A 14,500-nucleotide genomic window follows, 5' to 3' on the forward strand; every position below is an offset into this window, starting at 1 on the left:
TTAAAATAAACAACGATAACAACTGCGTTAGTTAGGTACAAACTGTGTTGCAGTTGTTAACGCCCACCTCCAGATTAACAAAATTAGGTACTAAAGACAGAAAAATAAATATATATGTAACAATCTTAAAAATCAATGAATATTGTGTTAAGTTAATATGCGTGTGTGTGTGTGTGTGTGTGAGTGTGTGTGTGTGTGTGTGTGTTTATTTATATGTGCATGCGAGTGTGAATGGATTATTTCAAAGTTACGATGTCTTCCGTGTCCCTATAAGAGAGTGATTTAAGCCATTGAGATATAAGTATTTTACAGGTTCGTTGATTAGCAGAGTAAATATTTATGTGATAATTTACTTTGTTGTATAATATTGGGCTAGCATAGCAAAAATGTTTACTTGCTAGTTCAGTTCTGCAAGATTTGATCTGGCATACCTTATCGGATCTTCTTTTACGATGGTCTAACGTAGGATCATAGTGCATTTGTTTGTGTTTGCGTAAAATTACTTGGAGTATGTAGATCTGTCGCACCGTTAGAACATCGCATAAACCATACAACTCACGGGTTGAAAATAGAATAGGTTTCCCTAGCATCACTTTAAGGATAGCTCTTTGAGCTCGCTCAAGTCGTAAGAGTAGTGTTTTTCCGCAATTACCCCAGATTGTGATACAGTAAGACAGGATCGACTGTACCAGAGCAAAATAAACAACTTTTAAGGTTTTTGTGTCGAGTATAGGCTTGAGATTTTTGAATATGTATATCATTTTTCTCGCTTGGCCGACAAGTTTGTCAATTTGTTTGACCTGTGTATCTGTGTAGCTCCTAGACTAATGAACCAAGAAGAACGATTTTACTCTACGTGATCAAATCAGAAATGAGCTGTAGGAGAACCAGAGTAACCGACATAGAACAGCAGGTTGCGAAGCTTTTGGCAAAAACCCTTGGGTTGGCTAACGTTCTTGGCTGACTTATTTGGGTTGGCTTTTATCTCATCTCTCTTTCAGGTCACTGGCCTTCCTCGCTTTATACTATATATAGCTCGATTACCACTCACTCACTGACTGACTCATTGACATAATTGTTCTCCTAGAAAGAGACGGAAAATGATATAATGATGTAGGGGAGATGTGGTCGGATTCGGGAGTCCTCTGGGGAAAAATTATGACATGTCGGAAAAACAAGATGGCGGCCGAGGTGATTTTTGCAGCTCCGTTGTTTTCCAACCGATTTTGTTTAAACTCGCAACTTTTTAGGAAAGTAGTAAACGGTTAATAGAAAATGTGAAAAAAAATGGAAAAACAAGATGGCGGCCGAGCTGGAGCGTTTTCAAAATTTTCATTTTTCGACCCCTAACCGCGGCGCCACAGATCCAAGACGGGGTAGTCGAGGATAATTATTTTTTTTGGTTTCGCCCACGATTATCCTGTATTTTGACAGAAAGGTAGTGGTTTTTAAAAATTCAAGATGGCGGCTGTCATGGCGGCCGTTTTGTTAGAGGTACGCAAAAACGCAATTTTAAAAGTTAAATATCTCAAAGTTGGCAACATCGGAGCGATTCGGCTTCTATGAAGCGGTTGTACGTATAGACTCGGGGTATAGATCGGTGGGAAAAAATTACCCCATTTTTAGGGAAATTTCAAGATTTTCGGGAAATTGTAAAAAATCGAAATACGCACTTTTAACAAAATCCGAGTATGAGCGATTACGTGTTTTGCTCGTACAAATGACATTTAGGTACTTTTGTCGCCAGAGACTGGCAACACTAGAATTTATCAAAGTAAAAGTGATTTTCGACATGGTCTTTTTTAGGGGCGATCGGTTCGCCTGGGTGCGAGCGAGATGAGAGATTGAAACGTCATCGGGAGCGGTATATCCTGTAGTTAATAGGAAAATTATGAAACCGTGTAAAATCTTTCTGTGAAACGAGTTGGCGGCCATTTTGTATTTTTTTTCATTTTTCGAAATTTTGATCACGTTTTTGAGGCAGTTGGCAACATTTTGGAACGTCAATATGTATGAATCGATTGTGTATCTCGGCTGGCAGTATGGAGATATGCAACCGGTGTTGCCAATTTTTGGGGAGATTTTCGAGATTTTCAACTAAGAAACTCCTGTAAAATTTTGTATGAAAAATTTTTTTTTCACTGATGGTGTCATATAGAAAACAAAAACTTAGTAAGCCAAAATTATGGAGAGAGCTGATGATTGAGGATATCGGAGACGGGTGAAGGGCCCGCTTAAGGTATTGAAGATAGGCGGGGGGTGCTCGAGCAAATGTCATTCATGACGTCATCCAATTGCCAAAAAGCTGAAAAAAAATTCAAAATGGCGAAGAAAAGATGGCCGCCATACAAATTTCGCCGGTGTCCAGCTCGGAGGGCATAAAACATGGAAGTGTGGTTTTTTGGCAAAAGAGAATCAGGATCTAAAGGTCTACTCGATGAATAGAAAAAAAATTCAAAATGGCGGAATTTATTTTTCCATACATTTTGTATGGCGATTATGAATGTCTCATTCTCCTAGAAAGAGACGGAAAACGATACATTGATGTACGGGAGATATGTTCGGATGCACGATTTGAGTAGGGGAAAATTATGAAATTTCAGAAAAACAAGATGGCGACCGACGTGATTTTTGCAACTCTTTTGTTTTCCAACCGATTTCGTTGAAACTCGCAATCTTTGAAGAAAGTAGTAAATGATTAATAGAAAAAGTTGAAAATTTTGAAAAAACAAGATGGCCGCCGTACAAATTTCGTCAGTGTCTATCTCGGAGGCTATAAAAGATGGAAGAGTGGTTTCTTGGCAAAAGATGATCAGGGTCCGAAGGTCTACTCGGTGGAACAAACTCTGCATGCTCGCGGACCACTTTAGTGGTCCGCGCACCCACGCACCCTACCTTATTAATCTCAACTACCCCGTTTTTTACAAAAAATGATATGGATGTCGTTTTCAGAGTTTTCCACGGTGCTGATTTTGATAACGACATTTATTTTGAAATCCAAGATGGCGGACATGCAGTTTTTAAGAAAAAATTCATATGGGTGTCGTTTTGTGGGTTTTGTGGTGAATTGTGTATCTTAATAAATAAATTTGGTTAAATATAATAAAGTTAACATAACCACGTCACGCGAGCTGCTTTAGCAGCTCGCGCACCGAGCAAAACACTAGTTTATACTATATATAGCTCGATTACCACTGACTGACTCACTGACTCATTGACATAATTGTTCTCCTAGAAGGAGACGGAAAATGATATAATGATGTGGGGGAGTTGTGTTCGGTTTCGGGAACCCTCTGGGGAAAAATTATGACATTTCGGAAAAACAAGATGGCGGCCGACGTGATTTTTGCAGCTCCGTTGTTTTCCAACCGATTTCGTTGAATTTTGCAATATTTGAAGAAAATAGTAAACGATTAATGGGAAATGTCGAAAAAATTGAAAAAACAAGATGGCGGCCGAACCGTAGTGTTTTCAAAATTTTGATTTTTCGATCCCTAACCGCGGCGCCACTGATCCAAGACGGAGAAGTCGAGGATAATTATTTTTTCGTGTTTCGCCCACAATTATCCTGTATTTTGACAAAACGGGAGTGGTTTTTAAAAATTCAAGATGGCGGCTGTCATGGCGGCCGTTAAGTTAGAGGTACGAAAAATCGCAATTTTAAAAGTTAAATATCTCAAAGCTGGCAACATCGGAGCGATTCGGCTTCTATGAAGCGGTTGTACGTATAGACTCGGGGTAAAGATCGAAGGGAAAAAATTACCCCACTTTTAGGGAAATTTCAAGATTTTCGGGAAATTGTAAAAAATAGAAATACGCACTTTTAGCAAAATCCGAGTATGAGTGATTATGTGTTTTGCTCGTACAAATGACATTTGGGTATTTTTGTCACCGGAGACTGGCAACACTGGAATTTATCAAAGTAAAAGTGATTTTCGACACGGTCTTTTTCACGGTATCCCCTTTCGCGTGGGTGCGAGCGAGAGGAAAGATTGAAACGTCATCCGGAGCGGTATATCCTGTAGTTAATAGGAAAATTATGAAACCGTGTAAAATCTTTCTGTGAAACGAGTTGGCGGCCATTTTGTATTTTTTTTAATTTTTCGAAATTTTGATCACGTTTTTGAGGCAGTTGGCAACATTTTGGAAAGTCAATATGTATGAACCGATTGTGTATCTCGGCTGGCAGTACGGAGATATGCAACCGGTGTTGCCACTTTTGGGGAGATTTTCGAGATTTTCAACTAAGAAACTCCTGTAAAATTTTGTATGAAAATTTTTTTTTCCACTCATGGTGTCGTATAGAAAACAAAAACTTAGTAAGCCAAAATTATGGAGAGAGCTGATGATTGAGGGTTTCGGAGACGGGTGGAGGGCCCGCTTAAGGTATTGAAGATAGGTGGGGGGTGCTCGAGCAAATGTCATTCATGACGTCACCCAATTGCCAAAAAGCTGGAAAAAAATTCAAAATAGCGAAGAAAAGATGGCCGCCATACAAATTTCACCGGTGTCCAGCTTGGAGGGTATAAAAGATAGAAGTGTGGTTTCCTGGCAAAAGAGAATCAGGATCTGAAGGTCTACTCGATGCATAGAAAAAAAATTCAAAATGGCGGAATTTATTTTTCCATACATTTTGTATGGCGATTATGAATGTCTCATTCTCCTAGAAAGAGACGGAAAACGATACATTGATGTATGGGAGATATGTTCGGATGCGCAATATGAGTAGGGGAAAATTATGACATTTCAGAAAAACAAGATGGCGGCCGATGTGATTTTTGCAACTCTTTTGTTTTCCAACCGATTTCGTTGAAACTCGCAATCTTTGAAGAATGTAGTATACGATTAATAGAAAAAGTGGAAAATTTTGGAAAAACAAGATGGCCGCCGTACAAATTTCGTCGGTGTCTATCTCGGAGGCTATAAAAGATGGAAGAGTGGTTTCTTGGCAAAAGATGATCAGGGTCCGAAGGTCTACTTGGTGGAACAAACTCTGCATGCTCGCGGACTACTTTAGTGGTCCGCGCACCCACGCACCCTACTTTATTAACCTCAACTACCCCGTTTTTACAAAAATTGATATGGATGTCGTTTTCAGAGTTTTCCAGGCTGCTGATTTTGATAACGACATTTATTTTGAAATCCAAAATGGCGGGCGTGCACTTTTTAAGAAAAAAATTGATATAGGTGTCGTTTTATGGGGTTTTCGGGGTAATTTGTGTATCGTATATAAAAAAAATCGGTTTAATACAACTCATAAACCTAACCACGTCACACGAGCTGCTTTAGCAGCTCGCGCACCGAGCAAAATACTAGTTTTATACTATATATAGCTCGATTACCACTCACTGACTCACTGACTCACTCATTGACATAATTGTTCTCCTAGAAGGAGACGGAAAATGATATAATGATGTGGGGGAGTTGTGTTTGGTTTCGGGAACCCTCTGGGGAAAAATTATGAAATTTCAGAAAAACAAGATGGCGGCCGAGGTGATTTTTGCAGCTCCGTTGTTTTCCAACCGATTTCGTTGAATTTTGCAATCTTTGAAGAAAGTAGTAAACGATTAACGGAAAATGTAGAAAAAATTGGAAAAACAAGATGGCGGCCGAGCCGTAGCGTTTTGAAAATTTTGATTTTTCGACCCCGAACCGCGGCGCCACAGATCCGAAACGGGATGTCGATAATAATTATTTTTTTCTGGTTTCGTCTATGATTATCCTGAATTTTGACGAAATGGGAGTGGTTTTTAAAAATTCAAGATGGCGGCTGTCGTGGCGGCCATTATGTTAGAGGTACGAAAAAACGCAATTTTAAAAGTTAAATATCTCAAAGTTGGCAACATCGGAGCGATTCGGCTTCTATGAAGCGATTGTACGTATAGACTCGAGGTATAGATTGGAGGAAAGAAATTACCCCATTTTTTGGGGAAATTTCAAGATTTTCGGGAAATTGAAAAAAATCGAAATACGGACTTTTCGCAAAATCCGAGTATGACCGATTATGTGTTTTGATCATACAAATGACATTTGGGTATTTTTGTCGCCGGAGACTGGCAACACTGGAATTTATCAAAGAAAAAATGATTTTCGACGTGGTCTTTTTTTAGGGGCGATCGTTTCGCGTGGGTGTGAGCGAGAGGAGAGATTGAAACGTCATCGGGAGCGGTATATCCTGTAGTTATTGGAAAAGTTGTACAACGATGTAATTTATTTCTGCAAAACGAGTTGGCGGCCATTTTGTATTTTTTTTAATTTTTCGAAATTTTGATCACGTTTTTGAGGCAGTTGGCAACATTTTGGAAAGTCAATATGTATGAATCGATTGTGTATCTCAGCTGGCAGTATGGAGATATGCAACCGGTGTTGCCACTTTTGGGGAGATTTTCGAGAATTTCAACTAAGAAACTCCTGTAAAATTTTGTATGAAAAATTTTTTTTTCACTGATGGTGTCGTATAGAGAACAAAAACTTAGTAAGCCAAAATTATGGAGAGAGCTGATGGTTGAGGGTTTCGGAGACGGGTGGAGGGCCCGCTTAAGGTATTGAAGATAGGTGGGGGGTGCTCGAGCAAATGTCATTCGTGACGTCATCCAATTGCCAAAAAGCTGAAAAAAAAATTCAAAATGGTGAAGAAAAGATGGCCGCCATACAAATTTCGCCGGTGTCCAGCTCGGAGGGTATAAAAGATGGAAGTGTGGTTTCTTGGCAAGAGATGATCAGGGTCCGAAGGTCTACTCGATGAATAGAAAAAAAATTCAAAATGGCGGAATTTATTTTCCCATAGAAAATGTATGGCGAATATTCAATGTCTCATTCTCCTAGAAAGAGACGGAAAACGATACATTGATGTATGGGAGATATGTTCGGGTGTGGGATGGAAATCGGGAAAAATTATGACATTTCAAAAAAACAAGATGGCGGCCTGTATGATTTTTGTAACTCTTTTGTTTTCCAACCGATTTCGTTGAAACTCGCAATCTTTGAAGAATGTAGTAAACGATTAATAGAAAAAGTGGAAAATTTTGGAAAAACAAGATGGCCGCCGTATAAATTTCGTTGATGTCTATCTCGGAGGCTATAAAAGATGGAAGAGTGGTTTCTTGGCAAAAGATGATTAGGGTCCGAAGGTCTACTCGGTGGAACAAACTCTGCATGCTCGCGGACCACTTTAGTGGTCCGCGCACCCACGCACCCTACTTTATTAACCTCAACTACCCCGTTTTTACAAAAAATGATATGGATGTCGTTTTCAGAGTTTTCCAGGGCGCTGATTTTGATAACGATATTTATTTTGAAATCCAAGATGGCGGACATGCACTTTTTAAGAAAAAAATTGATATGGGTGTCGTTTTGTGGGGTTTTGTGGTGAATTGTGTAAATTAATAAATAAATTCGGTTTAATACAATATAGTAAAACCTAACCACGTCACGCGAGCTGCTTTAGCAGCTCGCGCACCGAGCAAAACACTAGTTTTTTAATATAGACCATACGTTTGTTAAATTAACACGTAAAACCGAGATAATTACGTGAGTGGAGGCTCTCCAGTCTTATTTTCACCGAGGGCTGTAGTACACTGATGTAAATAAGAGCGCTTACACACTAAGGTGTTATAGCAACCTCGCCGGCTACGTATCCAAATAATTCTTATAAAAATGTATGACAGTTAACTCACTTAGCTACGGCCTGGCGACCGTCGTCGATTCTGAAGCGTAGACTTGACCGGCCAGCCCCTACGTGGAGACTTAATACTCTGGTGACCTGGCGACGCGTAGTCACCAGTGTTTTGTATAAAAGTAAGTTACACCTCCCTGGCTCAGTGGTCAACTGATCGCCAGGACGGACACCCGTGTGTTTGTGTTCTCTACTTATTTGGCAACCTCATTTGGCTACGGCACGATTCATGACAGTCAGGAAACTTGTAACGAAACGTCAAAGCTTCACTTACACTGGTAGGCGTTAAGTATGTCTAAGGTAACATTTGATACTAAGTAGGTTATGAAAAGACTAGGCATCTTTGATTTCACGTGCCTGAACCCTAATATTTGATAGAATTCAGGATTAGAATCGAGAGTTTTCTCACTGTAGTTCATCCTGGATACGGTGTTTTTTACTCTAGTTACTCTGGCTACGGTAGGTAGCCAGAAATAGCTATGGCTAAGTGGCCAGTGACGTCGCATGGCATCCCAGTGTGTTAGGGCTCTAAATGCCAACGGGTGGCCGGGCAGTGCCGACGGCTCATTAAACTTTATAATTGGCTCCCGCGCAGGGGCGGATGGAAAAGGTGATAAGCACCATCGGTAGCGGGGGAGCCATTCATAGAAGAAAGAAGTCTGTGGAACTGCATATTGTACTTAATACTTATCAATTTTTCGATTATATTATTACATATTATTTTTCATATCAATGCAAATATTGCATGATGTTTTTAATTAGTTTCATTGAGCATTTATAATAAAGATTATAAATAGTGTATTCTTAGAAAGAAGGTAGGTACGTAAATAAGTAAGGCGTTTAAATATCTAACTTCAAAGAGTTGATATTTTGATAAGCAATTAACCAATTTCTCACAACTTATACGCCACTTACTCCATATGCTAAAACAGATTATGGCATTACACTTCCCTTACCTGAAAATCAAGCATATAAACTGTTTGTAATCTCTCAAATTGCATGCTTGCATATGTACAAAACTCCGCGAAACTTAGTTTAAAATGAATCTCAACTCCATTTCATCACTATTTTCGCAAAGTTCAAAACTAAGCAAAGCGAAACAATAGCGCCGAGCAAACTTGCCAGAACATTACTCAATGTTCGTTGGAAGTACGTTTTCGAAGTTCCCGCTAACTTTCGGATTCCTTTAACTTTAATTACCAAAGAGTTCACACTCCGGATCAGATAAAATTGCATTCCATTCTCACTCGGCGCTTACTGAGGTTTTTGCAAAATTGATATTGTTGGAATTTCCTACAAATTCTCGGAGTTCTCTCTTAAATGACTTTAGAAGCTCTGTAATTACATTCTTCGTTTCAGTTGTGTTCACGTGGAACAAGAATCTTAAGTGTTTTTTTTCCATAATTTATTTCTCTCGCGTAGTTTTACGTGGTCTGAAAATTTTGTTTTTTTAATAGTGCTTTAAGGAGCTAGGCTATTATATACTTTAATAGAACTTATAAAGACCCGTGAAGTTTTTAGTTTCAGTGTTATTATATTGCGTCAACTAAACATAAGGATGACCATATTTTTAGCTGAAATAATAATAATTAATAGCTACAAGGTTACCTAAGACTATTTTAAATCTACTCTAGTAATTTTATTTATAATTAAATTAGCTGATGCCCGTGACTTTGGTTGCATAGAGTAAGGTTTTTAAACATTCCGTGCGAACTCTGTGTTTTTCCGGGATTAAAAGTAGCCTAGATATCACTCTCCAGGTCAATAACTATATTCATCCAAAAAAATTAAGTCGAACCGTCGCGTCGCTCCGTTTCAACCTAATTAAAGGACCAACAAACCAATTATCCAAAAAACAAACCTAATTTCGCATTTATAATATGCGTAGTGATTTTCAGATAGATCTTTGGATCGTAGCAAGACATTGATTTGAATAACTTTTCTTATCAAATAATTTCAAGCAAGAATATAACCATTGAAGCATTTCAAACTCCAAGTTAAGTAAGTTAATATCGCTAACCGTCCGTTATAGATCACAACCGTTAACTTTACAATTGTTCCACGACGAGAAATTTCATTAAACAGACTTCCCAACTCCAAACCACTGATTTTAACTATGATCCAACTAGTTATAACAGAGTTAATGGTCTTGGTTATGATCACGTTTGATATTTCGACACCTGCAAGGAAAAATATCGTATCTCATTTTCCGTAACTTTACAGGAGAGCACGTCGAAGATTAAAAAAAATCTTATTAAGTTCTGTTCAGCTTAACGCTATCCAACTTTGAACACTTTGATCAACAAGACAAACTCTAAGTATTTTATTATTTCTTGTGATTTTCGCAATATATAAAAAATAAAATTTACAAAAACACATTGTAATTCGAACATATTCATATTCAATGGATGCTGACTGACAATCTTTTTCCACTGACTAAAATCGTAACACAACCAAATTTAGATACAGGGCGCACAAAAAGAGCATTTTTGTTTACAAAGAATATGACTGTAACTCAAAAGCACTAAAAAGTGAGTTACGATATTTTTCCTTACAGGCCTCGATTCGTATGTGGCTCTACCTACAGGGTGTAAGTAGAACACTAGCAAAAACGGAGATAGGTGATAGCACTGATGATCATTGTTAAGTACCACAAAAAACTAAAAAGTATTCAAAAATCCTGTATTTTGTAAAAGTTTGCAAATAAAACATTTGACTGACTTTGCATACTTTGCGTAGATAAGTGCCACGGGGTCCCATTAATTTCGAGTTTTGCACGCTATACCTACCTACATTGCGGTTTTGGAAAATACTAAATCACTAAAACTACAGGCATAAGGCAAATAGTTATTGGTAAGTATTGGATTGTTCTTGGGTAATATAATAATAGTGGCTATGTTACTGCGAGCATTCAAGTTACATCCTTTATTATGTATGGAAGGGATTACGTTTACTGAAACGTTTCAAATCTGGGTTATTGAAAACGGATTTGTCAAAGCCGCACCGCCAAGCGATTTAGAGTTGATACCCAAGACATGTATATGCCAATTACGGATAAGGGTCTATATACAACTACTACCTACATAGTTTCATAGCAAAATATGAGAGTGAGGGAATAGAGAATGCGGCTGTATTTGTGAACCATATTATTCCCTACGTATTTGGCTAGTCTCCATTGAGATTAGATTTTCTTTTATCATCCATTCAGCATCATCCATTTTAACACTTAATATTAAAATGCGAAAGTGTGTTGTCTGTCTGTCTGTCTCTACGTTTTCACGATCCATCCATTTAACCAATTAGGTAGTAACCCAGGTAGCTTGCAAAGCTGCATAAGGATGGACATAGGCGTCTACTTTTCCCGGAAAATCAAAGAGTTTCCACACCTAAAGTCTAAATCCACGCGGAGGAAATCGCGGATCAAAATTCAAAATCCAAAGTATTTTTATCCGATTAGACTTTTACAAGTACTTTTGAATCGTCAAAAGCATCTACCACTGGTTCGGAATGCCTTTCCTACCGAGAAGAACCAGTCAAAAACTCGGCGGTTGCTCTTTTCAAAGATTTGATATACAATGTTATGCCATGTATAAAAGTAATTGAAGTCCCGCTCATTTCTGGAACGAGCTGCGGTCATGACTTTATAATATTTAGTATAGATGATTACTTTCTGAGAAATCTCTGAATAATATTAAAAACTAATATATTTTTTCTTTTTTTTCAGAATCTTAAGAATCAAATCATGACAACGAACGTTTGGGTAGAACAGGTGAGCCAATATTTTAACTTTACCTAAGCTTCAAATATAAGACCCATTACCCATTACGCAGGTTTGACTAGTCGCCCGACGACTCAGTCGACGGCGACCGTTAGAATCTGTAGTTTATATGGAAGTCGTCTTGTGTATGCGCACGGACGGACTACATTCAATTCAATGCGTAAAAAATATTATACTCAGTACTTATTGGATAAAGAAGTTAGATTAATGTAAGTAGTTCATATTAGTAGAGTAGTATAATAAAGTATTAGGTACCTATGGATAGATACCACGGTGTAATCCTTTACGAGTGCTACACGCCAACAAACTGCTGTGCAGTTTAGCGAGAGTAAATTAAGTAATCCGTGTTAGTCCATCGACAGAGTCGCCGGGCGATAGACTATTTCTAGTTTTTCGTTTTAAGTTTACTTAATGAATTATCACCATTCGTGATCATCATATTAAAAATTCAACAATTGACAGTCAAAATTTACAATAATAACTACTTTATATGGTACGCTTTGAGTTTGAGTTTATTATTTTCTGAACAATTCTTTCAGTTTTAAGATAATAAACAACTTTTTTTTTGAAAATTCTCAAATTTATGTAGGTACGCATCGTCACGTCAGACATATTAAGAGCATTCAATGAATAGGAGCCACTCCACTTCGAGTCACGTCCCTGTGTCCCTGACAAATGACATTGGGCCAGTCAGAAATTGACATGAAAGAGAGACGTGGGCCCTTTCTTTCAGCGCTTGTCAAGTCTACGTGACTAATAGAACGCCGATGTGTGTCCGTTCGTATTTTATTGCCTTTGTTCTCCAAAGAAAAGGAAATCTTTGGAGTCCAATAGGCTTACTACGATTTTGCAGATCTCGTTTATAGTTTTCGAGTATCAAAATAATAAAGGAATGATGGCAAGAATACTGGCTGCATTTCCGCGCTGGACAGCCAGGCTGACCCGTTTATGAAGTTACTGGAGGATGCCCGCGACTTCGTCCGCGTGGATTTAGGTTTTTAAGGATCCCGTGGGAACTGTTTGATTTTCCGGGATAAAAATTGCCTATGCCAATTACAGGGACGCAATCTACCTCGGTACCAAATTTAATACACATCGGTTCAGCGAATGGGTTTAACCGCGGGAACTCTTTGATTTTCCGGGATAAAAAGTAGCCTATGTCCGTCCCCGAGATATAAGCTAACCTTGTATCAAATTTCGTCAGAATCGGTTAAACTGTTAGGCCGTGAAAAGGTAGCAGACAGACAGACAGACACACTTTCGCATTTATAATATTAGTATGGATAGTTTGGATAAAAGGTTCGATACGAAAATTACGAAATCTATAAACGTTGCCGTGAAATGTAAACTTGTACTAATAGTGCAGCTCTTCAGTATTGCATAAAACTGTCAATTTGTGCGTGCTCGGCTTTTCTAAAGCTGCAGTCGTCCAGTCGGGATACATTTCGCTTAGCTGTTCAGAACTTTGCGGTGTGGGATTTGCTGTTACGATTTAAAAATATTATATTTGCTTTTTCTTTTTTTTTATAAAAATTGCGAGAAAATGAGCAGGTGGGTCACCTCGTATTAAGTGATCACCGCCACCCATGAACATTTGCAGCACCAGAGGTACCGCCGATGCGTTGCCGGCCTTCCAGAAATTTGTTGGTCCCGACTCTTAGTCCATCCCTTGAATAACCTCATGTTGTAATCTAGTGGGAATACCGCCGATGGGAGTTGATTCCACAGTTTACATGTGCGTGGAAAAAAGGATCTGGCACAACGGGCGGTCGATGAAATCTTCTTCTTCTTAAAGAAAGGCGGTTCTTAAAAGAGGACATGATAAAATGGATTTTTGCTCAGATTAATTACTTCAAAATTTTACCAAAATTTTGAACCATTCTCCCCCAGAGCTGGGAACTTTTGAGGAGCTTGATAAAAGTTAAAAACTGGTTTATTCCTCTAATTACGTTGCTGCAGTCAAAAGTGTAGTTACCCTTTTGCATAGCCTGCATAGACATTTAGAGAGGCTAAAATTCAAACAAATACTGTTTTGGGTTGATTCCAATTTGTTCAAATTTTAGTCTTTTTGTCGATTTTAATTATTTCCTTCATATCGAATAATTTTTTTAAAAGGTGTTTAATTACATTAAACACCTTTTAAAAAATTACAAAAATCATCTAGCAGTTTTATTATCCATACTTCCATACTAATATCATAAATGTGAAAATGTGTCTGTCTATCTGTCTGCTACCTTTTCACGGCCCTACAGTTAAACCGAGTTTGATGAAATTTAGTACAGGGTGAGCTTACGCCCTGGGAAAGGACACAGGCTACTTTTTGTCCCGGAAAATCAAAGAATTCCCACGGGATTCTTAAAGTCCTATCTGTTCAAAAGATTTACATGAAATTTGTCACAGAGGTAGCTTGCGACCCGGTAATTGACATAGGCAACTTTTATCCTGGAAAATCAAAGAGTTTCCACGGGATTTTAAAAACCTACATCCACGCGGACGAAGTCTCGGGCATCAATATTTATATTTTTATATTTTACGCATATTAAGACTCTTTTCTTCTTTATCTACTTTAATAATACTCTCCCAAACTTTCAAAGTATAAGTCGATAATAATCGTTCTTCAGAAGTGTACTTACTTAGTTTGTAGTTTGAAATTGCGGATAATTTTTCGTCGTACTCCCCCTCGGTGGCTGAAAACTGTACCTACTTTGTTTTATCTTTTCGAGCGCCCTGTGTATTGGATTACCATTTTATTACAGACTAGCTTACGCACGTGACTCCGTCCTCATGGACTACGCAAATCATTGCAACCCCTTAGAATAGAATTTTCAAAAAATCTTTTTTAGCGGATGTCTATGTCATAATAGCTATCTGCATATAAATTTTCAGCCCGATCTGTCCAGTAATTTGAGCGGTCCGTTGGTAGATTAGTCAGTCACTCAGTCAGTCAGTTAGCCACCTTTTCCTTTTAGATTTAGAAGAAAGATATATTTCACAAATCTCACGAACTTAAGAATACCGTATAAATAAATCATAAACTTGGATTCGGA

General features: G+C 38.2%; 1 protein-coding gene across 1 annotated transcript in view; it reads left to right on the top strand.

The window, feature by feature from the left end:
• Window positions 1-14,500, top strand: part of LOC123874317 (acetylcholine receptor subunit alpha-like 1) — a 336,305-nt gene that overhangs the window by 277,377 nt on the left and 44,428 nt on the right. The window contains exon 5 of the mRNA XM_045919572.1: window positions 11,400-11,444. Coding sequence (XP_045775528.1) covers window positions 11,400-11,444 — 45 coding nt within the window. The remainder of the gene's footprint in view (window positions 1-11,399; window positions 11,445-14,500) is intronic.

Source organism: Maniola jurtina, chromosome 18 (assembly GCF_905333055.1).
Source record: "Maniola jurtina chromosome 18, ilManJurt1.1, whole genome shotgun sequence".
Classification (NCBI taxonomy): domain Eukaryota; kingdom Metazoa; phylum Arthropoda; class Insecta; order Lepidoptera; family Nymphalidae; genus Maniola; species Maniola jurtina.